Source organism: Bactrocera neohumeralis, chromosome 3 (genome assembly GCF_024586455.1).
Source record: "Bactrocera neohumeralis isolate Rockhampton chromosome 3, APGP_CSIRO_Bneo_wtdbg2-racon-allhic-juicebox.fasta_v2, whole genome shotgun sequence".
NCBI classification, from domain to species: Eukaryota; Metazoa; Arthropoda; class Insecta; order Diptera; family Tephritidae; genus Bactrocera; species Bactrocera neohumeralis.
This window is the reverse complement of record NC_065920.1, coordinates 26,199,242-26,226,285: the sequence shown is the minus strand read 5'-3', so window position 1 is coordinate 26,226,285 and position 27,044 is coordinate 26,199,242. Positions and strand designations below refer to the sequence as shown.

The 27,044-nt window shown below is 38.4% G+C and overlaps 1 protein-coding gene across 1 annotated transcript in view; it reads right to left on the bottom strand.

Moving 5' to 3' along the window:
- LOC126752453 (hemicentin-1) overlaps positions 1-27,044 on the bottom strand; it is a 204,393-nt gene that overhangs the window by 36,810 nt on the left and 140,539 nt on the right. The window contains exons 2-4 of the mRNA XM_050463256.1: positions 25,596-25,945; positions 21,217-21,294; positions 17,889-18,021 (exon numbers count right to left, since the gene is read on the bottom strand). Of these exons, the coding sequence (XP_050319213.1) occupies positions 17,889-18,021; positions 21,217-21,294; positions 25,596-25,945 (561 nt within the window). The remainder of the gene's footprint in view (positions 1-17,888; positions 18,022-21,216; positions 21,295-25,595; positions 25,946-27,044) is intronic.

Sequence of the window (27,044 nt, the reverse complement as noted above, 5' to 3'; positions counted from 1 at the left end):
GAAGCTGCTCATTTGTCGGAACGGCCGATATCGAGCCACTATAACATATAGCTGCCATATAAACTGAACGATCGGAAACAAGTTCTTGTATGGAAAACTTTCACATTTGCAATGTTTCTTCACGAAATTTGGTATAGATAATTTTTTAAGGCAACTATGTAATATCCGAAGAAATTGTTCGGATAGGTGCACTATAACATATAGCTGCCATATAAACTGAACAATCGGAATCAATTGCTTGTATGGAAAACTTTTGCATTTGACGTTGTATCTTCACGAAATTTGTATATGGATTACAGCTTACGGTAATAATGTAATCTCCGAAGAAATTGTTCAGATCACTATATATAGCTTCCATACAAACTGAACAAATAGTTACCAAAAGAAATGCACCTGTGAAGGGTATATTAGCTTCTGTGCAGCCGAAGTTAACGTTTTTTCTTGTTATATGTCATAATAATAATTATATAATAACAAACTACTTAGTTAAGTATATCTGCAAACTTTAATTGTGATTATTAAATGTGTGATTTTTATTTTCCTCACATAATCCTAAATTCCAATCTTTAAAAAAAGACATTTTCAATTTCACTAAATAGTGTGAAGTTGTCGCCAGTTGATATATCCAATTTAACAGTACAAGAAAAGTACTTTATTAACGCTATTTCCTGTTTACACTCGAGATCTAACCAAACGATAAACTTTGGTTGGCTCACCGCAGTCCACACATCCTGTGGCAACACAAACTTAAAACTGACCCAGAAAAACAACAAAAGTAATTTTTTCCATTTTTTTAACTTTTTTTATATGTGTACTTCTTTTAGCGTTAATATCAGTGTAATGGATGCTGTGATATACATACATATATTCATACATTTAATACTTATATGTGCGAGTGTGGATAAAAGTAATGTCTTTAGTTGTAAATATTTGTGAAAAAAGGAAACGAATGTGGGTAACCAAAGGGATAAAAACGGTGAATTTTATAATAACTGGAAGACAACATACGCAATCAAACAAATATAGATATTTGCAGGTGGGGATTGAAAAGGGAATGAAGGTCAAATACAGCCAATAAGAGAATTCTCAAATTTAATTGTTTGCATTTTGCAAATCATAGTATTCGTAAGGTTAGGTTAAGGTTAGCTAGTTGCTCAGAAACGGAACCAATTAAGGATTTGAGGTTAATTGATTTTGAGGGTGTTAAATAGTTAAGTTCGAGTGGAATTTCATATTATTCAATTTTCATATTGACACTGGCGGTCAATTGAAACCCTCCACCACTTTTCCGGACTATCTTCAGCTATATAAATTTATATTTTATATAAATTTGAAAACATTTCTACTAAATCTAGTAAGCACTGAGAAAATAATCCTAGTGAATTCCATGGCTTCAAGCATTACGGCAGTTACTGAGGATAAAGGAGGAACGAATCGTTGTTAGAAGAGCCTGTTGTGAAGTCAATATTTCTACATAAATGGCGGCATATTTAAATCTTGCGTTAATTTTGAGACACCCTTTATAACACATAAAACAATTTTGAAAAATTTTCGTGCACTGAAAAGAACTAATAATTGTTCACATTTTAAAAGATATCTAAAGACTAAGTCTAACATGATGTCACCTCATATTCCTCACGCAATTTTTACAAGTTTCGTCCTGCCAAACCTTTAGCTTCACCGCGTGTGTGCCAATGGCACAGTGTCCAGTTAGGACACCCTTCATGTGACCATATGAGCCTTGCTAAGTGTTAGTAGTTCTAAGGCTCTTTTTTGTTCTACACTGGTCTATGAGGCCTTCGCAACCCCACAAGTGCTGGTTGCTGGTCAACACTTACTAATCCATCTTACTAAGGCTATCTCTCTGACTTGTCTCGCCTCCTCGCTGCACGGAACCTCACACTCTCCCTCACTAAATCCACAGTGTCCATTTTCCCAAACTGTATGCAGGAAACGTAGACGAGGCTTTAGACAAGTCAGAACACTGCTCTCTGGACTATAACAGAATGACTCTTTATGTCTCATTGTACTCTATATAGTTTACGCTCGTAATGAGCTCCTCTTCAACCATTTGCTGCTGGGATGTTTCCGTGGAAATCATTCCTGCAGTCATCTGCTTAAAGCGGAACTACCTCCTATGAGCATCCAGAGGTTTTTCCTCATATAACCCGACCAACACTTATAATATATAACAGTCATAAACACCTTCACCGACTCTCTCTCAGTGGACGGCGTACTTGGAGTCAACCCACCACCAATTGCAGACAACGAGCTCGAGATGCCGCTAGAATCGAGAGTGACCCTTGCGCGGCTTCGTTCAGGATAACGTAGCAGCTAAAACTCCTACTTGTCCAGAATTGACCCCGACATATCAAATATATGTCCAGCATGCAACGAGTCCCCGCATGACTCTAAACACCTCCTTGCATGACCAACTAACCCTACACCACATCTAACAACCCTCTATTTATGGTCCGACCCGGACGAAAGACCACATTTCCTGCGTCTACCGTTGGATGACCTCGATGACAACTTACCTGAACCTTACCACTTTAAAAAGAAAAAAATTGTTTTTTTTTCCTTCTGTGACAATATGTGTTCCCCCCGAAACCACGAAATGTGAGCACATACTATAATTACATTTCCGCCACTTGAAATCAGCAAGCGTACTTTTCTAATAATATTTATTACGAAAATAATTATTTCCGCCATATACTGCCAATGGCACCAAAAGACACACCGCAACGAAGCGAAATTTATGGCCAACCGATTTCCACAAAAGGTGCAATAATTTCGAGAATAGTCAAGAAAACAACAAAATATACCGGTAACTTGGTGAAAGCAACACAGAGAGGGCAGAGGATCAATGTTTAAATTCGAACTTTCGACAACAAAATAAGTTCTCCGTTTGCTGTTGTTGCTGCCTCACCACGATGCTGTCGCATTATTGAAGTTTAGCGCAAACTGAAAATAATTGCAATTATTGTATGTATGTGTGGCTGTGTATAAGTAAGTAAGTGTATGAATGTATGTATGTGTGTTAGTGTGCAAGAGGTCACCGCTATTGTTTTAAGTGAGGCAACAAGCAAAAGTACCATCAATTGCAATGTAATCAGGATTGGCATGGCGACGTTCGATGAAGAGGCAGCCGCAAACGAATTGGAGAAGGGTAACAAAAGTGGAAAATACTGCAAAAGAAGAATGTCTGAAGTAGTCAAGTGAACGAACCGTACGCTTCGTTGCTGGCGCTGGCTGGCTGCTGATAGTTACCGTACTTAAAAACACCTTGGGAAGTTATAAATACGTACATACATACATATATATTCCACCTGCATTTCGGTTCTCAGAACGTGCCAGATATGCCACTTTTATCAGCAGCCAAGTATTCGCTTATATTCCGGCAAATATATAGCATCCATCCGTACTAGGGTTGTTATAACGCACTTTGAATAAATTTTGACAACTGATTGGTGCATGTAATCCACATTTAATTTTGAGGTAAGCCAAAATAGCTCAGCTGATCAGGATATAAGAAATAATTTTAACTATACTAATAATCCCTAACCAGGCAAACGACCAACAATAAAACAAGGAAAAACGTTAACTTCGGTTGCAGCGAAGCTACATATAATACCATTCATAAATACTGGTCAGTTTACCCTTCATAAATACAAAGAATCTCTTACAAGAACGGTTACTGGTCAGTTTATATAGCAGCTATATGCTATAGAGACTCGATCTGAACAATTTCTTCGAAGATTGCACCATTTCCTTAGGCAAAAGGGCCTGCCAAATGTCTTAAAGTTACTTTTTAAATGAAAAAACTTTCCATTGAAGCACTTTATTCCCATCGTTCAGTTTGTTTGGCAGCTATATGCTACAGTGGTGCGATATGAGCGATTCCAAAAACGGCTAACTTCTTGCTGAAAAAGCGCGAGTTGAAAATTTGATCTCTATATTTTAACAGCTGAGCGACTAGCTCACATTTATACACATTATCCAAATTCTGTCATCAGAATCCTTTTCCTAACCAAAAGCCTCAAAAAAAATGTTTGCTGAGACTGAGTCCATTTTAAGGAATAATATATACATTGATATAGTAATTTAATCGATAATATCTATCGTTAACATATACCAAATTTCGATAATAACTAAAATGTGACACTTAAATCAAATGTAGACAAATTATACAAACTTTTTAGCCTACCTGGTATAAAATATTAACATGTTTTTTCTAGAAAGTGAGATAGTTTAGTCATTCGTCCTAATATGTATATATCCAATGTGTGTAATTTTTTATATTTTTAAGCAGTATAGTATGATCACTAACGTCTCCTATGTGTCGAACCGTCTACCAGTCTCTTTACCACCATCTTTAAAAAGATGTAAAGTCCAGTTTACTTTCCAAAGAAGAAGTGAAAGTTTGATGCTCGAATTAGGGAAAATAGTCATGCTCTAAAATAACTGCGTCATTGACCTTACTAATTTATTCGAGTGGAATAAATTAATTGCCATAGTAAACTCATAGAAATTATTTAGCTAAATCCTTAACCCTTAGAGTTGACAAAGGTTCAATGTGGCTCGAAAATTTTTCAGAATTAAGATTGATTATTTTTATGTGATACAACAAAAAAAATTTGCAGTTAAATAAACTTTTACATATTTTAAGGCCTGAGTATAAAAACCTAAACATTTAGGGTAAAGTTTCGCAGTATCGTTACTTTCGGGCGGGCAGAGGTTTAGTGACAGTTAGATAAACTGCTACACTCGGAAGGGTTTAAAACTTATCTATCTACATACATAATATGGGCATTCTCTTGCAAAATCCTTGCAGAGTGCACGTATTGCACGAATTTTGGAATTTTATAATGGAAGCAACGACACAACAACACGCAGAAAAAATTAAAAAATAATTGCAACCCTGTACTAGCTGACATTTTACATAAAAACGTTAAATTGTTGAGGAAGAGTCCGTTGTGATTTACGTGAGTACCTGCCTGCGAAGGCCTAACCTCACGGTGCTTTCTATTTCTAGAAACACGTAGATCAATACTATGCGTTGATCAGCGCCCCAAAGCATAAATGCATTCAGCACTCAAACCTTGGATAACCAAAGCATAAATGCATTCAGCACTCATACCTTGGAGAACCAAGTTCCAATTGGTTCGTGTGGATAGGGACACCCTAGCCGCCTTGGTCGGGTTCGAGGCCGACCTAAAACCTCTGCCGTACTCTGTGTCCGGCACCCGGCCGCAATACGACTCCACATTGGACAAAATGCCCTGCCTGCATTTAGGTTCAAACCACAGCCACCACAAATCTCCACAAAGGGCCAAACCCAATGAGCAGTTTGGAGTTACCTCCAAGGGCTAACTGCTCTCCGTGGTACCAGGTTAAAGTCTACTACCAGTTGAGTCCCCAAAAACTCAATGACTGGTTGCATTTGTCGCTGTCGCAAATGCTTTATATTATGTGAATGATATGAAGCTTAGAATGTGACTTCAAGCTGTAATATTCAGCACTATTCTGACTTAGACCATGCTGACATTTAAAACAAGACCTGTAATGTCAGACACAGTGCATATGGATTTTAGTCGCCTCTTACGACAGGCATGCCTTACCACGGGTATATTCTTCCCTCTCCACGCAGGGGCCCCCCTACCCGCAGGGGGGACATTGTTGAGGAAGGTAAGTTTTAAAAAGATTTTATAATTTGTATTTAAATTCAAAAAATTGTTAGAGTTTTTTTGTTAACAATGAATGCAGAAGGTGCGCCAATTCACAATAGTCATTCACAATTGACCGAATCAGCTGTTCATATATCACTAGATTCTGCAATGGGTGCTCTCATGGCCTTGCATATTTCGGTATAGAATTTTTGGATTTTGTGTCAAAAGTATTTCCTTGTCAAATACAAAAAGTATAACCAACCTCTAATTTTCTAGTAAATCAAGTTATAACAGAAAAAATGTTAAATTCGACAACACTGAAGTCGTAATACCCTTCATAGGTGTACATTTTATAGCATGAAGGGTATAAAAATATCTTTATATTGATTTTTATCTGCCAGTTTAAATGGCTACAGTGGTCCGCTCTAAATAGTTGACTAGGACAACTAAACATAAAAAAAATTTTTTGACGATATCTTGGAAAATAATAAAGTTTTCCATACAGAGATCGATCAAACTAAGATCGGTGTACATCGGCAGTCCGATATCTCAAAAACTGAGGAACTTTTCAAACTCTCTTACATTTTCTTCTAGGTATTACAAGCTTCGTGACAAACTTAATATAGTCGGCAAAAGGTATCCGGAAGTACTTCGACAGATTTCTTTGTAATAAGAACAATTCGGAACTACAAAAGGCAAAATTTCATTCAATTCATTTGCCACCCATTTTCTACACTTTCGGATCTTTCTCATAGCTTTCAAAAGGTCTGAAGTTGTTTGCCGTACAACATTTAGCATGACTGTCATTTGCTTTTGACTCAAAGCATCATCTTCATCCAATATTGTTTGCTGTTCGGCGTCTTTTTTTTTTTTTGGTGGTCTTCCGCGTTCCTCATTTCTCACAAGAAAATCATTATCTCTAAACCGTTTTCACTATCTTTTGCATGTTGCTTTTAATAAAGCATGATCCTCATATACCTCGACAAGCATTCGTTGCGTCTCTGCAGCACTTTTCCTGCCTTGCCTTCCGCTAATCATCACTTTTCGGTAGAATGAAAATTTATGATGTTGTATGTTGAATAGCTGCAGGTTATGTTTGACAGATGTCACTTCATACCGGTATATAGCTTCGTAGACAACTAAATAATCTTCGTGCAAAACTACATGCTTGCAAAAGTTTAAATTTACCACAAAACGGTTACAGAGAAACCTTCTTTCTCAGCTGACGCATTCACCGAATTCTGATGTGAAAACATGCTATGTGTGGATATATCTCGGTGTATGTGCTTAACGCTATTATCGCGTCAAATGTTCTATACTAGTAGGAATATTTACGCGTTCCATTTTCGTTTCAATCTCACTTTTGCAATGTCTTTCTTCGTAATTCTTAAGTAAAAGCCAAGAAAGCTGTGCACCAGTCGAGCTTCCTGCCTTCGCATAGCAGCTCAGGTACTTTCCACACTTCTATTGCTTTCCTGCTAGATTTTGCGGCGGATGCTTACATACACATATGAAGTACTAAATAGCCGTATTGTGTGCTTACGCCTAAGCGGCGCTACATACATACATAGCTACATACATATATACATACTAAAACCCATAATATGTATGTATTTACACAGTTATCCCGTATATCCATGCTTAACCTTAAATGTTTTTACCTATTTAGTTGTTGTAAGGACACTCAACCGTAAAAATTAACAACGCAATTCCGTGGTGAGGATATACAGGGTGTATGCCACAAAACTTCCTTAAGCTTAACAAAACTGTCAATGCAGAAAAATATTTTCAGTTTTCAACCTTTTAGCAAATAAATACCTACGAAAGGATGTTTGCGGCAGGAGGAGGATTGAGCCAGAGAAAACGAAATAAATAATTGATAAAAAAAATCACATGCTATTAACCTCCGCATACATCCCTGCACTCCTTATACATATATAATACTATTACAAGCAATGCTAGAGCCCCCACTCATATGAGACACCTGCTGGAAGTCAAGCACGCAGAACATTGCTTAATGATGCGAAAGTGCTGCGGCATGTGGTGCGAAGTAAAAACAAATACGACTGAAAACATGAATGAAACAAAGGAGACAGAGAAAATGCTCAACACACAACAGGAACTTACTAACAAACGCCTTATACAACGGTATAAATAGATGTTGTAGATATTTTAGATAAGTGGGCAAATTACAGAACTTTCTTACGGTCGATTTGAAGCCAATTTTGGAACGAAGTAAAATTTTATAAAAAAAATTTTAATTTTCACTTGTTGTTGTTAGAGTCAGATATGGTATAACCTAACATAGTTTAAAAAAAGTTTTGGAAAAGTATTCGTTCAAAAAGTGCACTATATATGGATTGAGTAGATATCTATAAACCATATTAACCAACCAATTAAGTTCATATTTGGATCTCATTTTAATAACATGAAATAAATGTTCGGTGATAATTATTTTTCACGAGTAAGTGTTTTTAACTGGTACAAATTATTCAAAGAGGGTCGAGAACGCGTTGACCATGAACCACGTCCAAGAGTCAGAGGTCTTATTCGCATCATGGGAATATCTGAAGGATCAGTTAAAATCATTTTAAAGATCATTTGGGCCTAAGAAAAGTGAAAACACGATTGATTCCAAAATCACTCAATTTTTTCGTAAGCCAATCACGTTAACGTCTGTGAAACAGTGGCGTACCTATGGGGAGGCGAAGGGGCCGTCGCCCCGAAAATTATACGTTAAAAGTGCACTATATATATGGCGCAACGTCTTGGGGGTGGCAAAACGATCTTCACTGTTTTTTAATATTCAGAAAATTTTTTTACAAACTTCATTATAAAAGACAAAGAGTTGTACACTCACAATGTAATAATCTGAATAACAATGAAAAATATTAATTTCAAAATTTTTTTTATAAAAGACAAAACTTGTAACTACTAAATACTCTTTAGTATTTGAATTTTCAATATTTATATATTTTGGCTTATATCTTTCTTAAAAATAGTGATAGAACTTAAATATGCACTTTTATAGCTTTGATCGCTGCACAATCACATATAATATCATTGTAATTTAAAGTTGAAGCAGTTTTACATTCTGTTGAGAGAATCGCAAGATTGGGCAGTCTACTCTGACTCATGGTCGATCTCAAGTAAGATTTGATCAATTTAAGTTTGCTAAAAGATCTTTCACAAGATGCACCTGATACAGGTATACTGAGTAGTATACTTAAAGCTGTCGCTAACGTCTTGTAGGCTTCCAGTCCCATTGAAGAAATGTATAACAAAACTTTTTCTGGCGAAAATCCAATTTGTTCTTCGTTTTTCTTCGCTCTTTTTAACAAAAGTAGGACGTCTTGGATATCACTGTATAAATCTTCGTTATCCAAGTCATCAGGATTCGGCAAGTTGCTGGCATTTTTCTTTAATTTCGACGAGTTTGTCATTGTATGAGTCTCTGGTTAGTTCTATAATTTGTTCAAAATCACAAAGAAAACCAAAACGGTCATTAAGCTTTTCTAAATTGGTGAAACGGGTGGATATTTCCATTGATAGCTTATCCAGAATTTCGATCATACAGCGACGCATTTCTTCTTCTGAATTCAAACCAGCATCTTCAGATATTCCCCAGACATATTTCGCTTCTTCCGAATTCTCTTGATAATAGTAACACCCCACATACTTAATATCGAAGATATTTTGTAAAAATTCACTTTTGTTCGAACCACCTAATGAAACTTGTGGGTAGATAGATAAAGGGGGCGGCAAACATCCTTGGCCCCGGGCGACCGAAGTTGTAGCTACGCCATTGCTGTGAAACAATGCTTTCCGACTACCAGTATATCATGAAATGTATTATTACTAGCGATGAGTTTTGGATCTATGCCTACGACTCGGAAACAGATGATCTAGGCCGTATATCGCGGCAAAGATGAGCCGAAGCCGAAGAACACGTCAAATTAAGTCAAAAATCAATGTTATGTTGACAGTTGTCTTCTATTATCGACGACGAAAATCCGGATCAAGCTGTTGCTTAGCCCAATTCACGAACATACCACGATTCTGGTGCCAAGCGACTTCAGTTCTTGCGTCAATTTTATCTTGTAAGAGTGTAGGCCAAGATCTTTTCGCAAAATTTGCCACAACGACGTCACACAGATGCCCAGCGCTTGAGAACAACGTATGAGCGAGTCATTTGGGTGTTCATCAATTGATGCGCTAATGGCAGCAATATTTGCGACTCTGAAGAGAACTGAAATGTCAAAAGAGCGAGAAAAAATTGTGTCGTGCGCTATCCCTATTGGTCTACTCTTGTAGCCTCCCTATTGAAAAACCCGTTAGTTGTATAACAGTATTACCTCTAAAACTTAACTGATTTTTCGACTAGTTATCTTATCACAATCAAGGCGATCCCGCAAACTACGTCAACTACTGTAGTATCAACATACTGAATATCGCGTATAAATCCTTATTTATCGTATTCTGTGAAAGACTGAAGTCCATGGCCAACAAACTGATTGATCATTATCATTGTGTTTGCCGACCTGGTAAATCAACCATCTTCCAGATATTTTCGAAACGTCAACTCGTAGAAAATTTCCAAGTAAAATATATCGACATATGTACAACAACTTCCTGTCGATTTCAAAGCTGCCTCCGATAGCACAAAAAGTGTTCGAATCTATGCCACAATGTCTACATTTGGAAACTCTACAAGACTAATACGACTATATAAAATGACAATGAGCATTGGCCTCAGCTCAGTAAAAATACGTAACGAACTTTCCGAGCCATTCGAAACCAAACAAGGTTTGAGACAAAGTTTCGCCTTAACCAGCGATTGCTTAAAAACTGCTGCGACCTCCGAGACGTCGTCAAGAAACTCTCTACTGTTAGTTGCGACGGGAAGATATTTTATAGTCTTCTCTTCTTCCATCTACTGATAGCTTTTACTATAATCTTTATATGGCATTTCTGGTCTGTCTGCTAATTCGACAGTGAACTATTAGCACTTCTGCACATCCCACATTCATGTCAAGTTTTCACGATTGATTCCATCAATACTCAGCTATATTTATAACATGTATTATAATTGAATAAGTAGCCAGAGGCATACCTACAATACCTACTTTTCTGCAGTCAAATTCTAGGGTGATGCCTGCTCTGGCTAGCTCATCTGCTTCACAGTTACCAGGAATATAACTATCTCCTGGAACCCATTACAGGTTTATTATGAAATAGGCAGATAGATAAGAGCTCACGACATTACTGCACCAACTTTGACGAAAACTTAAGAGGATTTAGTGATTTCCAAGCCACCTGGCTATCTGTATATAAACATGTGTTCCTTGTTGTAAGCACACTCCCTGCAAGAACAAGAAGGTTTTCTTTAATTGTTGTGATTTCCGCTTGGAAGACGCTACAGTCGTCTGGTAAACGGACAACGAATTTCCCGAATCTCGAGGAGCTTGTGCTCATTCTTTTACACATTTAAAGTGCTTTACCTTAGCTTCAAAGTTGGGTTTCCATAAGAGCTTCCTGTTCAAAATTAGTCCAATTAGATTGCCCTATCCTCTATTACTAGCCTGGTTCCATTTTTTAATGGCGGCAAACGTATAATTTCGGAAATTCTAAATTGCCAAGTGAATAAAACTAGCTCTGCCTTGCTAGCATTTAAGTTTAGTCCGCACGATACGACCCATCGATTTCTTCTTCTTAATTGGCGTAGACACCGCTTACGCGATTGTAGCCGAGTTAACAAAAGCGCGCCAGTCGTTTCTTCTTTCGCTACGTGGCGCCAATTGGATATTCCAAGCGTAGCCAGGTCCTTGTCCACTTGGTCCTTCCAACGGAGTGGAGGTCTTCCTCTTCCTCTGCTTCAGCCGGCGGGTACTGCGTCGAATGCTTTCAAAGTTGGAATATTTTCGTCCGTTCGAATGACATGACCTAGCCAGCGTAGCCACTGTCTTTTAATTCGCTGAACTATGTCAATGTCGTCATATATCTCGTACAGCTCATCGTTCCATCGAATGCGATATTCGCCGTGACCAACGCGCAAAGGTCCGTAAATCTTTCGCAGGACTTTTCGGTCGAAAACTCGCAACGTCAACTCATCAGTTGTTGTCATCGTCCAAGCCTCTGCACCATATAGCAGGACGGGAATTATGAGTGACTTATAGAGTTTTTTTTTGTTCGTCGAGAGAAGACTTTACTTCTCAATTGCATACTCAGTCCGAAGTAGCACCAGTTGACAAGAGTTATCCTGCGTTGGACCCATCGATTTATGTCATTTAATATTGTTTGCCTAAGGTTAACAAGGGTGTTCGAGAACTTGCATCTAGCCGAAACGGACACATCATCAGCGTAAGCCACAAGATGTACTCCCTCTTTTCTAGGTATAACAACATTTTAATCATTGTTTAAAACCTGAGAAGTGGAAAGAACACCTACTCCATGATGTTTCCCCGAGGACCCAACTCCCCAACTCAGATAGAAGGATCAAATGAATGCAGACCAGGCGAAACTTAAAATCTCTAACCGGCGCGGTCGTGCGACGTAACCACTATAATAGTTCACGAACAATGAAGTAAAAGTCAACCAATCAAGGAGCTCCAATCATCCACCCGTCATTACTTTCTATTTCTACTCGCTTCAAATGCAAATATGAATGCATCTATATTTAACAATAATAATTTAATTAGAAATAAAATGGAATTGTTATCATATTAAGTGTGCAGTTGAGGTATAAGGACCAGGATGCATGCGGTGTGGCCATTAAAAATGCAATGACAACTCAACGTCAATCGCTACTATCCACAACGGCAACAACCACATCGTCGCACGTTACCGCTGTGCGACCGTTCGACTTGGAGCCATAAATAAAATCAATGACGTAAATTGGAATGCTCGTTTGCAGGCTGCTCGCTAACTGACACAAAAACGAGCACACACTCACAAATGTAGGTACGAGGTTGGTTCAATAATTATTTGACCAACAAAAGAATAGCGAAGTAGTTGAAAAATTGGGATTAATTTCTCAATATTGTCGCCCTTAAGTTTGATAAACTTGACCCAGCGATTCCCATACTTCTTTCAGTCATGAAATATGCATCTACTGAAGGTTTACGAAGTAGGCTTCAGTGGCGGCGTTAAACTACTAGAAGTTGCATAATTCAGCATAGTAAAGCCATTAAGGCAAAATTCTCCTGGTAATCGAAGTAGATCACACCTTTCGAATCCCAGAAAAAGGTGGAACTTACATGTCTGGCTGATAAGGCAATCTTCTCCATCTTCGGAAGCTGATTAGTTGACTGCGAATCCCTGGAAAAGGTGGAATTTACATATCCGGCTGATAAGATAATATTTTCCATTTTAGTCGACTGCAGCATAAGCAAGTACAGCATTCAAGTCTTCTTTGCTTTTACTGCGCGATTTCTTTTCCAAAATGAGATCAAATTCCCAATCGATATAGATCTTTTAAATTTTTCTGATATTCAAAGCTGATCTACGAGTCTGATTCGGCTAAAATTATGACAGTTAATCGGGTGATCCAAAAGTCATGTGTAAAACGGTAGAAATTAGGAACTATAGGAACATAAAATAATCGGATCATAGGTCTCAGTCTGGTGGCGGTACGCACCTGCAGATTGGGGCTGACAAATCCATAAGATCGCAGATAATGTCAGGAGTAAGATACCAGTAAAACAATGGAGTATCTCTTGTGCAATTGTCCCTTATTGGCAAGGCTTAAGCATTTGGCGGCCCCACGTTACGAGGCACTGGAATAGGAAGGGTTAGTGAGGTCACAGAGTCTGTTGAAATTCGCATCAAGCGCAGGCATCCTAAATGATGGCTACTTCTCTTGGACTTCGTAACAGAATACCATCTGATATCGCAATGGAGCAAAACTGGTCCTACCCTACATAATCAGCTGAAGGCTAAACAACTATCGAACCACCCTTGTATCTAGTGCAAACATGCAATGCTGAGCGTTTTGCAGAGACATTAGCGAGCGCAGTGTGGAGGTGAGATGATGCTGCTGCCCCTTAAGTACTTTATGGAAATTAAATTCAGGTGCTGCTTCATGCTAGCTACAGACGCAAATCTGTTGAAATACCGCCAATTCGGCGGACAAAAAAAAAACCGATGAGCTGACGCTGCAAGCGCTGTGGGTACTCCATCGAGATTTGTCTTGTTAAGGAGATCTTAGCACTACTCTTTGCTCCATTAAAAATCAATTGTGAAATATGTAACACGACGCAAGCGACGAGTGGACAGCGGGACGTAAGGACGCAAGGACACAAGGTAAAGATGTATTGGTTAGCAAATGTTGAATTTAGCAGAGACGCTAGCGCGCACGAAAGATGGTAGATAGATGGCTGAAGATAGAAGACTAAAGGGTCGAGAATTGCTCTCATTTAAATTGGCTCGTCGAACGCTGAGGCACGTATGACCGCGTCGCATGCAACAATTGCAATGATACTGAAATGAAGCGCTTGTACGAATGTGTGTGTATGTGTGTGTGTATAAGTATGTAACTTTATGCGGCGGAGCGTGAATGAATTTCTAGTCGCTTGTAGTTTGAATTTCAATTTGATTTCATTTGGCGACATTAGCGCTGGCATTTGAAATTATTTTCGTTGTTAAATTCGAATTGGATTTTGAATATGAATTTGAATTTGAATTTTGAATTTAAATTTGCATTTGAATTTGAATTTATATTTCCCGTTGCATATGCAACATTGCCATTTCTGCTTTGCATTTGCAGCTGTTTTTGCTCCTTTCGGGCTGCATTGTTGTTTCTTTTGTTGTACACAATCAAAGTAAACTTTTGAAGTTTGGTGAATTGAAATTATTTGAGTTGGGCGTTGCAGCATCCTTGCCGCAGCATCGTTGCCGCAGTAAGCTCTTTAACTTTGAGGCTGCCGTCGAGCTATCAAACTTTCAAGTGAATGCTTTCCACTGCCTTATCGATTATTGTCTGCCATTCGTTGTGATTTTGTAATAATAAACTGAGATTTTCTTGATCCACATATACATATGTACACGGTTTGGCCGGAAAGGATAATAGGACTGATTTTCTTCCGCCGCGACCGTACTTCGGAGCGTGCGCGCACCGACTGGATTCGGTAGAGGGCGTTCCTAGCTAACGAACGAGTGGCTGGTCAATTGTCTCCGAGCAACTCAGGACAAACATTTTCGGGCGACGTGTTTCTGTGACTCGTGTAAGCCGAAAACGCAGCGTTCGTTAGAGCAGAGGTACGTCCACCATGAGTTTGTTCCTCCTGGACAAACTGTCATCGCAAAGTTTTAGGTGGAAGTCCTCAAGAGACTCAAATGAAGGGTCAAACGGGTCCGACAAGGCATCGTAGCCGATTGGAAGTTGCACCGCAGCAACGCCGTGGCTCACATAGCCTTTCTTGTGAACTATCTAACTAGATGTGGCACCCCGGGCTGTTTTTGTTTTCTTGCCTGAAAAGACCGATGAAAGGCGATCCAAGCAAGCGCACCGCGGATCTCAAGGCTAATCCGGAGAATGCCTTCCGTGACGCCTTCAATGCTTGGAAATCACGCTGGCAGCGCTGCATCAACGCAGAAGGAACGACTCATTTGTGGATGGCTTGAAGCACACATAAAATAAGTTGAAGATGGATTATTTGGCAATCCAAAAGCTGACCGGAATAGCAGATAAAGCTATTGAAGGTACAAGGTGGATGCAGGGCATCAAAAAATATTGTGCAATTACAAAATTTGATGTGAAAAATGCTTTTAACTTTGCGCACTGGCCCCACATAATGCGAGCGTTGCAGAATCTCAAAACTCCGGCATATTTATTGCGGATTATAAAAGCTATCTGTCCGACAGACTTCTGTTATACGACACTGAGGAAGGGATCACAAGATATACTGCAACTGGTGTGGTAACACAAGGGTCTGTTTGGGGCCCAGTGTTATGGAATATATTGTATAGCGGAATCTGCGGCTTCCTCAATCGGAAGAGGCTGATATAACCGGATACGCCGACGATATTGCTGTGGAAAAAGTAGCTAAGATGTTGCATCAAATCTAAAGCGCATGTGTGTCTACATCCCAGAAATTAAAAAACTGGCTAACTGCATTAAAACTTCAGCTAGCAGAGCCGAAATCAGAAGCAGTTCTGATCAAGAGCAGAAAAAACCATTACTCTAAAAATTAACGGATATACAATTACATCACAACCATCACTAAAATACTTGAGCAAAGTAATTGACGCGAGACCCAACTACAAAATTCACCTTGTAGAAACCTGTGAAAAAGCTGCGCGAGTAATATCGACCTTATCGCGAATTATGGCCAACATTGGTGGGCCAAATCAAGACAGACGGTTACTTCTAGCAAAAGCCAGCCAATCAGTTATGTTATATGCGGCACCGGTATGAGCGGAAACGTTAAGCCATAAAAATATATGCCAAAATGGTCTTTACCTCGTTCAGACTAAACGCCATCAGAGTAGCCAGTGCATTCCGCACCGTATCACACGAAACTTTAAGCATTATATCATGTATAATGTCACCAGATATAATGGCCCTGGGCTTAAGAGAATGTACGTTACCAGCAAAGTTCTCAGCAGGTTGTTAACCATAGAAGAACGAAAAGAAGAAAGACGAACGAGCCTAAACGAGTGGCAAACCCGTTGGAACGCAACAATCAAAGGGCGATAAATGCACCGGCTTATTAAAAACATCTAAAAATGTACTTAGCTTTTGAAATCGTCTTTGCCAGATGCTTGACCGGGCTATTCATGCAATCAGTGCAATGTGAACATATCTCGTCAAATGAAACAAGCTTTTCGTACAAGCACTTTCCAATTGTTCAGTTGAAATGACAGCTATATGCTAAAGTAACCCGATCTGAACAATTTCCGCGAAAATTACGCAGTTACTTTGAACAGTCCACGTCAATTTTCGTGAAGATACGAAAATAGGTTCCAGAAAAATATCAGCAAGACTGGCCATCCACAATTTTTGCGTCCAGCGAGGTATTTTTAATCTATCACATCAAGAACAAGCGTAGTGATCAACTATTATTGAAGATGTGGAGTTAGGTTAGATAACTAATGCCTCATGATGGCGTGGGATCACACTTAAATTGTTATGTATAGTCCTTTGTGAAGTCAGACGAATAAATCTTGTTGTTGGATATCAGCCAACGATAAAACGTCCTGAATCTATCACAAACTTGATTAGATGTTCAATCTTGCCGCATGAATCCCAATCCGAAAGTGTGGAGTTAGAACTCTTACAATCATTTTAATATGTACCCTGCAGAGATCCTCGAATTCATTAGACCTCTTATGATTTATTCTGGATCAAAAAGACCTTCCAACTGAATGGCTGCTGGTAGTAGATCGACGCTTGCTGAGCTGTGTTGTTGCTCAAGAAACCGGTAGTGAACCACAAGAAGCCAAGGGAGGACCTATCCGTTCCCATTCCACAGTTATTGAAACTGTAGTACTGTCCGAGCAAGCGATTCAGGGTCATCCTACAATACAGTACCGCTGTGACCGGGTGCCTAACCAGGCTAATCAACTCTTGAGATAAGGAGTCTAGACATCCCTTCTAGCCTTGAGAGCACAGTCGTGGACTGAACAGCTGCTGGTAGTAGATCAACGCTTGCTGAGCTGTTCTGAGGCCGATACCACAAGATGCTAGCGGGGCTCCTATCCACCGTAGCCAGGCAACCTCCGCTTGGAAGACGCTGCAGTGGTCGAGAAGCCCAAAATTGAACAGTATACGCCTCCACCAACACTCTCGGCAAGCTTAGCTGACACCGACCTCGAAGTTATGTGAATAGAGAAAGTACAGGCAGGGCTAAACTCGGCTACTTGGCAATCTAAAGATTTTGGAATTAATTTAAAGTATGCGAGAATTCCAGTGTGTCAAGACTCGCAGTACTCTTAGTACCCGGATGCTCTGACTCTGAGGGAAACTTTTGCCGCCATACAACATGCGGTTATGTCCACCGGTACTACTTCGTACTACTTCGGAGCTTAAAAGCAGAGACAAAGGATAGAAACCTGGCTACTATTTCATGTTAATTAACAATTAACAAACACTTACCACTAATTCCATAGAAATCAAATAATTAAGTAACGAATCAAAGTGCTCCAGCTACAAGAGCACAGTAACTTAAATTATCCCGTGTCCGTTTGTTATCTTTTTGTTTTCCCACCTTGCTTACTCACCTATAACATTCAACCGGAAAGCCATGGAGATCTTCGGTTCCGTATTTACTTGACATTCATAGATGCCGCTGTCACGTGGCTGCGCGTACTTCACCTGCAGCGTCCAATCCTTGAAATCAGCGGTGCGTACAACCTGTGAATACAAAAGCAGGCAAGTTGAGGCAATCGAGCGCACATTTGCGGAAAGCTAATAACGTTGATTGTGTGTTTGTATGAAATATTATATATGCTTGTGTGTATGTGTGTGTTACTATATACTTATAATCACGTAAGCAAAACAACAACAACAAAAGATGCGCGCACTGTCGGACGTGCGTTCGACAAACGCAGCGCAATCAGAAGTTCGGCAGTGACACGGACAGCGAGTCGAAATTAGTTGCCAATATGTTAATTGGAGCCGAAGGGCGAATCAAAAATTAAGTTCGTTGAAAAGTTGGCGATTTTCGTGTTTTGTTTTGGCATGTGAGTGGCACAGTGCGCTGCAAGGTTGCTCTTTTTATGCGCCCTGAACAAGCACGTTTCTACATACATGTATATGTATGTGTATATATACATATGTATGGCTTGTAATCAAATATTCGCCAAAATCGCTAGAAATAGATTTATATTCATTGCTTGTTTGCCAAGTGTAAGTAAGCCAAACTCTACACTTTTCGCACAATTCTTAAATGCAATTAGCATTTGCAATTTTCGCATTAACCGGGTTTTTGCTGTGAAAGTTTGAAAGTAAACGCATTAGTTTCCCCACGGAATTGATTTGTGCGCGCAAATAATGAAATTCACTCAATTTTCATTATTTAATAAATTCATTTGACATTATGCTAATCAATTGCACTCAACTGCGATTTCAGCATTTTTTGGCGGATTATTAAAATTGATTATATTTCATTTCTAAAACTGAGTGCGAATATAAAGGATGATCCATTTCTAGGTTCCCTACTTTTTTAAAGAATTAACACAGAAACTTGTAATTAATCACATGATCTCTGCGACCGATCGACCGGCCCTAAACTTAAAATTATCTGCTCTGCGAAGTGTTCTCTCAGTAAATGCATTGATTGATGCGATATGTGGAAAGTGGAGCCGTCTTGATGAAACCAAGTGTTGCCGCGATCTCGAGCATCAATTTCAGGCATTAAATATCGGTTATAATAAAAAAAACAACCAGACCGTTGTTTTTTCTGGATGAAATGGCAGCTACAGGTTGCTCTTTGTCGCAAATGTTGCAATTTTATTTGTTTACATACCCCTTGAGCCAGAAATGGGCCTCACCGTTGAACAAAGTTTGGCTCGAAATCGTCAGATCTTCTTGGAACCTTTCACGACCTCATAGAGCGAAGTGATGTCACTTGCAACGGTCAAGCGGTTTCAGTTCTTGAACAAGCTGTGTGTTGTATGTTTTCAATTTAAGAACTCGACGTAAAATACGCCAAATCGTTCCATAGTCCGAGTTGCTGCGAACTCTCAGCTATGGCTGCTATATTTTCTTCACTGCGTGCTGGACATTGTCTATACGGTCGAATATTATCCAATAATGAATGGAGAGTCTCAAGATGGGTTATGGTGATGCAAACAGTGCGCTCAGTAAGTTACTTCTGTGGACCATAAGTTGAGCGAACGTTACAGAACGTGAATTTTCGTAATAAAGTTGAACGATTTGTAAAGGTTCTTCAGACGTAAGTCTTTCCATGATGGAATGCCAAAAAATAATGAACAAAAATAAATAACAGCTTGACATGACTCACATGTGATCTGCCAAAAGAGTCAATTGAAAAAAGTAGCTCTACTAAGATCACCCGTTAATTAATTATAGTAACTGTCACATAAGTAGAAAAGAAGCAATTTTCATATGGAAAACTTTTTTATTTGACACTTTGTTATTTAATATACTTGTATTAAATTTAATAACAACATAATTAGGGTGGAATATTTTCATGCCCTAAGAGTGGAATATAAGGGTACTCTGCTCCATACAGCAGCCTGTGCAAATGATCTCGTGATCAGCGATCTTAACGTCAAATATAAGGTTCTTTCGTTAGTATTGTATGAAAGACTGAAGTACATCGTCAACAAACTGTTTGGACCTTATCAGTGTGGCTTTAGACCCGAGAAAGCCATCATAGACCAGATTTTCACAAAACGCCAAGTCCTAGAGAAGTCTATCGATAAACGAATTGACACCCATCACCTTTTTGTCGATTTCAAAGCCATTTTCGACAGCACTGATGGGAACAGCCTATCCCACGTCATATGTAAATTTGGAATCCTTGCGAAACTCATACGGTCATGCATAAATTCTACTAGTATTCTTGCCAACAGGTGCTACTTTGGGATCGGCAGGCAATTGAGAAGCAGGCCCTTTTCTTGACGAACAAAAATTACGTTCTTTAAGTCGCTCATTATTCCCCTCTAATTATACGGCGCGGAAGCATGAACGACGGCATCACGAACTGCATGAGGTTTACAGAATGCTCGAGTTAGGCCATGTCGTTCGCATAGAAGATGAAGCTGTAAAGAAAACTCCTTCGATTTGGAACCCATCGGCGAGCAACGGAAGTAATAGTGCCTACGCATACAGTGCGTAGCGACCTGTCTGCACTTGGGATGTACAACTGGCGTACCCTCACAAAGAATAGAAGCAACTGGCGAAGTTTTCTGTGCCTAGATTGAGCTACGGTTGTAATGCCAAAGAAGAAGACCATCTTTCATTTAAAACAACACAACAGTTGACGTCTGGTGTGCTTTCTAAGCCAGAGATATAATATGTGATTCGTCAGAACTATTTAATGAATTAACCAGAGCTCTCGTCAAGGGTGAGCTCTATAAGCAAATTATTCGTGACATCTTGGTTTCCCATGTCAGTATCAATTAATAGGAATTAAGACATTATATCTATTGGGACAACTTATTTTGGAGTCCACATCAAATCAAGAAATGGGTCCATCAATTACATCGCCTATGTTTTTAGGACAAATTATATTGGAGAATGTATCCCATCAAGAAATGGGTCCATCAATGTCTTTTGGTTCTTTAGACTACTTATTCTAAAGTTAGTTTAAGAACTATAGTATGTTTACGCCTACGAGTATAAGCCAAGTACGACTAACCATTCGACGTGCTATTGGTGAAATAAAATCTGGAGTTGAAAAAATAGAGAAGACAGGGTAGTGCTTTCAAGATACAATCGAATTCTTTTCTTAAAAATATTATCCGATATATAACTCATATTAACTTGTATATATGTATATATCGATAAGGAATTCAGGTCTAGTGCCATAACTTGTGAACTTGTGTGAAATTGAACTTTCTGGTCGAAAATAATACTTGCCTGAAATCGTTCGTCGGACGTATATGTCAAAATGCCTGCGGTTAGGATATGTAAATCACGTTTTCGGATCCATGAAACCTGCAAATAATAGTAGACGACACTTTTAATTAAATATAATATATAATTTTTTACTTATACGTTGCTTAAGTAATAAAATGCACTATGAGAAGCAACGATAAAATAACTAAAGAAACAAGTGAAGTGTCAGAGAGCCAGTCAAATAAGATATTAAATTCAAGGCGATTTAATTAATAAGTATTTACTAAGGATATATACATATATAGCATATCTTTTATATAATTTCTTACATATAATTTCAATAATTACGCAAAACAAGTCAGTCTGGTTTTTATCCGACTTTCACTTCAGTTACATAACTCAACTCGGACGGAATTATGCAAAAGACAAACTTACAGATAAATTTCTGAAAACACAACAACAAAACTCAAAGCAAAAACTAAATCTATGCAAGAAATTGAAACGAGTTACGTTGAGTTGAGTAAGGCGCAGATAGAGTAAAAACCAATATTGCTTCCGGGAATTTCATTTGATGAACCAAATTGCCCTGGCCAAAGCCAAAGGAATCGTGAAGTGAAGACAGCAGGGCAGAGAAAAAACTGCAATCTTTGCCGCCGGGAGTTAGAGGCAAGTTGTCGATTGGCGCAAAGTGCAAGAAGTGAAATGCAAAAATCGACAAACTAACGGTTGAAGTCATTGTTGTTGTTGGCGTGTAAGTTTTGCGTTTGTTGGTATTTGCAGAAAAACAAAAAGTCAATCACTTTTCTTAATCTTCATGTTTATGGGTCAAAGAGGAAATAACAGTAAAAGTATTAGTAAATCGGTTTAAATATGCACAAAGAGAAGGCAAATATTCTTGTTGACCCAGCAGCAAAAGTTAGAAGTGATCAGAAAGTATAAAACATTTGAGCTGAAACGCTACAGGGTGTTTTTGATGCAATTAGAGTTATCTAGGTATCAGTAATAGAATCTATAACCAATATTGCTGCTATTGTGTTTTGTTGGACTTTGTAGAATATTGAGTGAAGTACTCTCTCAAGGAACAAATCTCAAAGATCACATCAGGTCTTTCCAAATGTATGGATATGTATATCCAGGGAATGTTCTACTAAACTTTCTGATCAACGATGAGACACTATGGGTCTAACATCGCGTTTAAACCAGAAATTTTTGAAGGGAAATTTATTTTTTGGGGATTATAAAAATTTGTTCGTTATTTTTTGAGATATCCGAATGGAATTTAATAGATACATACATATGTGCATTTTGACTTTCTATCGATTATTTGTCGGAATCGGCGAAATCGCACAACTATATCACATAACTCAAGACTATTTTGACTAGAAACGGGAATTTAAAACATTAAAGCAAATTTTCAAAGTTGCCACTTATTCGAAAACTAGAAGCAAGCAACTTTTTAAATACAAAAACACTGCAATATTGTTAACAAGTTATAAAGGTTTAAAAAATCTTTCGGGTAGGGTTGCCACCCGTTTCTTATAATGCGATGAAATTTTTGGGTTAACGAATTATTGTTAAATGGTTCAATTAAAAAAGGCTAATAAGATTCAAAATTGGAAATATTTTCTGGCAGAGTTGCCACCAATTAAAAAATTGTACTTCAAAAAAACTGATAGATGCACAAATTATGATTAAGCGAAAATTAAACTAATGAAAGCTAATAAGACTTATGATTGTAAAAAAATTTTGAAGGGTTGCCACCTGCTAGGAATTGTAATTCAATATAGTTGATAGATTCACAAATTAGTATTAAATGAAAATTGAATTAATGAAAGCTAATAAGATTTATAACTGGAAATGTTTTCGAGAAAGGTTGCCACCAGTTAAGAAATTTTACTTCAATAAAATTGATAGATTCATAAATTAATAAATTGGTAAAGTGAAAGAAAATTTTAAGCTTAAACGTTTAAATATAGTAAACGGCTTTAAGAATTACATGATTTGGATATATCTATGTATTTTTTTTTTTTTGAAAAAGGTTGCCACCTGTTTGTAAATACATACATGAACTCTGTCGTTTCATAGCTTGAGAAAGCCATTAGGGTTAAGGAATTCGCTGTTCGGACCTTCCTTGATATTGGGGGAGCTTTCAATAACGTCATGCCGGCAGAATTCTTAACTGTTCTGGACGGTCTTAGGGTTGAATCAAACCTCAAACACCTCATGTTCAGTCCTCTCGACGACAGTGTGATCGAAACGGAAGGGGGAACGCACGTGCTCGACAAAATGTGAGTAGGAGAACCCCACAAGGTGGAGTTGTCTCTCCTCTTCTATGGATCCTGGTCGTTAACAACCTGCTTAAAAAACGTGAAAAGTTCCTGAGTACCGTGTGCGAGTTGACGCAGGGATATCTCAGCATCGTAACAAATGTGGCAGTCGAAAGTGGTTTCGCCTTAACTCAAATAAAAACGAGATGGTTTTATTTACTAGAAGGTAGAAGATCCCGGTGGCACCGCAAATAGGAAAGAGTTGTCTTCTATCTCATCATAGATAGGAAGGTTCGGAAAAAAGGCATCGATTGCCTTGTACTGCTGGTAAGGAGCCATGGTCTCTCACTGAAAATGGTCCTCTGGCTCTACGACACCATAGTAAAGCCCATTATATTCTGTGGAGTCAATATACATATGCTGGAGGGCTCTAGAAAAGACCACACATGCAAAGAACCACGAGAGCGTTCAACGGGCGGCGCTCATCAGCATATATGGTGCACTAAGGTTCACCCCAACCATGGCACTTAACGCCATCTTGCACGCATTGCCCGTAGACATCGTCGGAAGGTGTATATGCTAATTGCTATCAGACTCAGAGAATCTCACTTATATGCTCTATCAACTCCAACTTCAGACTTCCTGACTATTGCAGTGTGTAGCTGTAGTTTTACTGCTCCGGAATGCAACCTCCTTCAGGGAAGTGCATATTCACCCAGATAGCAGAGCGGCGATACTAGCCTTGTACTCATTAACAGTGCGTTCAGGGCTGGTGGAGGAGTGTCTAACCCCGTTTCAATATCATGAGTGCCTTTGTGATAAAACTGGTATGGGTGCGAGGCCACAGCGAAATCCCAGGAAATTGTACAGCTAATGAGCTAGCAAGAAAAGGTATCCTAGAACTGCTAACGTTAGAATGAGAGTGGGTCGGTGCGCTGTTATCCTCTTGTGTTCTACTACTAGATAACTGGGCTTCGCGGAAGCTTGGCCAGCACTGGCCAAAGATGTATTGCAAGATACTAGAGATCTTTTTTACCCACAGTGAAATTATTGGTTTATTGGCGTCCACGCAGTTAAGCGAGGAATCTTACCACACGCCATCTGCAGAAGCTTTATGGAAGAAGGTGAGGTGAAAACAACGCAACACTTCCTTCTTTACTGTCCCGCGTTTTAGAGACTTACACACCTTCAGACATCCCACGGGAATAGAAATAAAACGCCTGTGCAAATTTGTATTGACTACTAGGCGTTTTGCTAATTTATAAGTTCGAACACAGGAGTTCTTATTTTCTATGGCTTCACAAAAGACTACATTTATCAGCACACGTGTGGTCAGCCATCTAACCTAACCTAACTTAACATACATAAATAAAATGTAAAAAAGATAATCAATTGAAAGAAGTATTAATGTCAAATGTAAAAGGTATCAAACACAGACATTTTGCAATGAAATATTAAATTTTAAAATAAAATAAAAAATATCAATATTAAAGAATACATTTTTATTTTCAGGTCTAAAAAGTGTAAAATTGGTTTTCTGCAGTTATTTTCTCAATCCAACTAAATAACACTGCAAAATGTGAGCCAATAAAAATATTTTAAATTTATTGAAAATAATAAAGTCTAATTTCAAAAGAAATGCATAGAACTTGCAACCAAACAAACGGAATGCAACCAAGATACATAAAAATAATATTAAATTTTTTTTCGAGAGAACTTGTTTGCCAGCTGAAATCGTTTGAAATCAATTCGAATTTTACGCCTCAAGTTATTTTCACAGTAAATAAAATATTTTGAATTCGGTTTCAAGAGGAATTCATAGAAAAGTCTCTGCCAAAAAGGAAAGTAGCTTAAAAGTAACCAAATAAGCAAATACAAATATGAAATTTCAATAAAGCAAGGAAGTAAGTTTAAAGTGTGAAGAAAGGCAATAGCTGTAGAACTGGCAGAGAGAAGAATATTGTAGATTTTAGTAAAAGTAAACACTTAAATGAAGCAAAGTAAGTAAATATTACATATGTACACACTGAGTATTACGAAAATTTACAGCTTTTATAAGCAATGATATACGCACGCACCCATCTTCATATATGTATATGTATATGCACAACACCTTACGCTCATCAAACTCACCGATTTATCACCCAAATGTTCGACCCGACAATTTATCGCTGCCGTTTGACCCGAACGCGCTGTTATATTTCGTGGCATGCCAAAATCAAATGTCGGCGGTGGGTAAGTGGTTAGCTCCGGCTGTTGCTCACCCGAAGCTGTGGGCGCCACGAATGCACCGCGGAAGTCCAGCATATTGATATTGCTTGATTGCTGCTGTTGATGACTACGCTGGAACTGTTCTTGTGTGTATTGCTGACTGCTGCGATGCAGCGCTGCGTAGCTGGGTACATTGGCGGCGGCGGGGTGAGATAGGTAACTATCAGTGCCGGCGGAGGCCAACACTATGGCCGGTTGTTGCACAAGTGTGGCTGCAAAGAGATAGTTGAAAATTTTGTAGCGCTGTTATATGAAGTGCCTCTTGAAGGTACAATAAGTAAAGCAGTGGTTAAAAATTTGGTTACTTATGAAAGCTGCATATAGAAAATTAAATAAATAATATATGTAAATGCTTAACAACACTGAAATAAATTAACCGGATCAATGTTATGATAATTAGAGCTTAGGCGAAGACTGGGTTTACATGGGTTTCCTCGAGGAAAAACAGCCTTATTTCAACAATTTTTTTCTCATATAAAAAATAAAAAAATTTTAATAGAATTTTTTATTTCTAAAAACATATTGTCACCAGCTATTAACAAAGAAATTCTGAAATTCTTGGAAAACAATATTTTAAACTCGGCCATTTCGACGCCATATCCAGCGACCCCTCGAAAAAAAGACGCTATCACGTTGGCAGGATAACTCCTTTCAGGATCATCTAAGTGTTTTAGTTAAAGCCTTAACTTAGAACTTGAACAAAGGAAAACAAACACTGAATATTGTATTTTTGGCAAACGTTTTTACAAAAAATTAAAATTTCAGTAAAATTTTCGCGACATTTTTTTTCAAATAGTTGTAATCGAAAAAAAAATCCTTCCTCCAAGTCTTTAAGAATTACATCTCAAAGGCCTGTGTAAAATTTCATGCATATCGATTGATTAGTTCTCGAGAAATCTTCCCAAACCGACTTCAAAAACACAGTTTCGAAAAAAACGCGCACAAGTCCTCAAGGCTATATCTTCGAAACTATTGCTGGGATCGCCTCGAAAATTTAGAACAATATTCTAGAGGTCCTGTAAAATTTAATAAGATAATAAAAAATACGGGTTTTTGTAACCCGTAAACCCATGGAACCCATTAAAGCATTTTTCTCACTTTTCGATAGCGATAGCTACCAACTTCGCTTATTGAAATATACATCTGAGCATTACAAAGCATAAAGCCAAAGATAAAAAAAATGTTCTTCGAATTCAATATTTGAGGAAAGAACGTTATAGACACAATTTTGTCATTTTGGAACAGAACCACATATACCATATTGTGTAATTTTGGGCACCATTTTGCCAATGTCATCGCAGGTTTTCACTT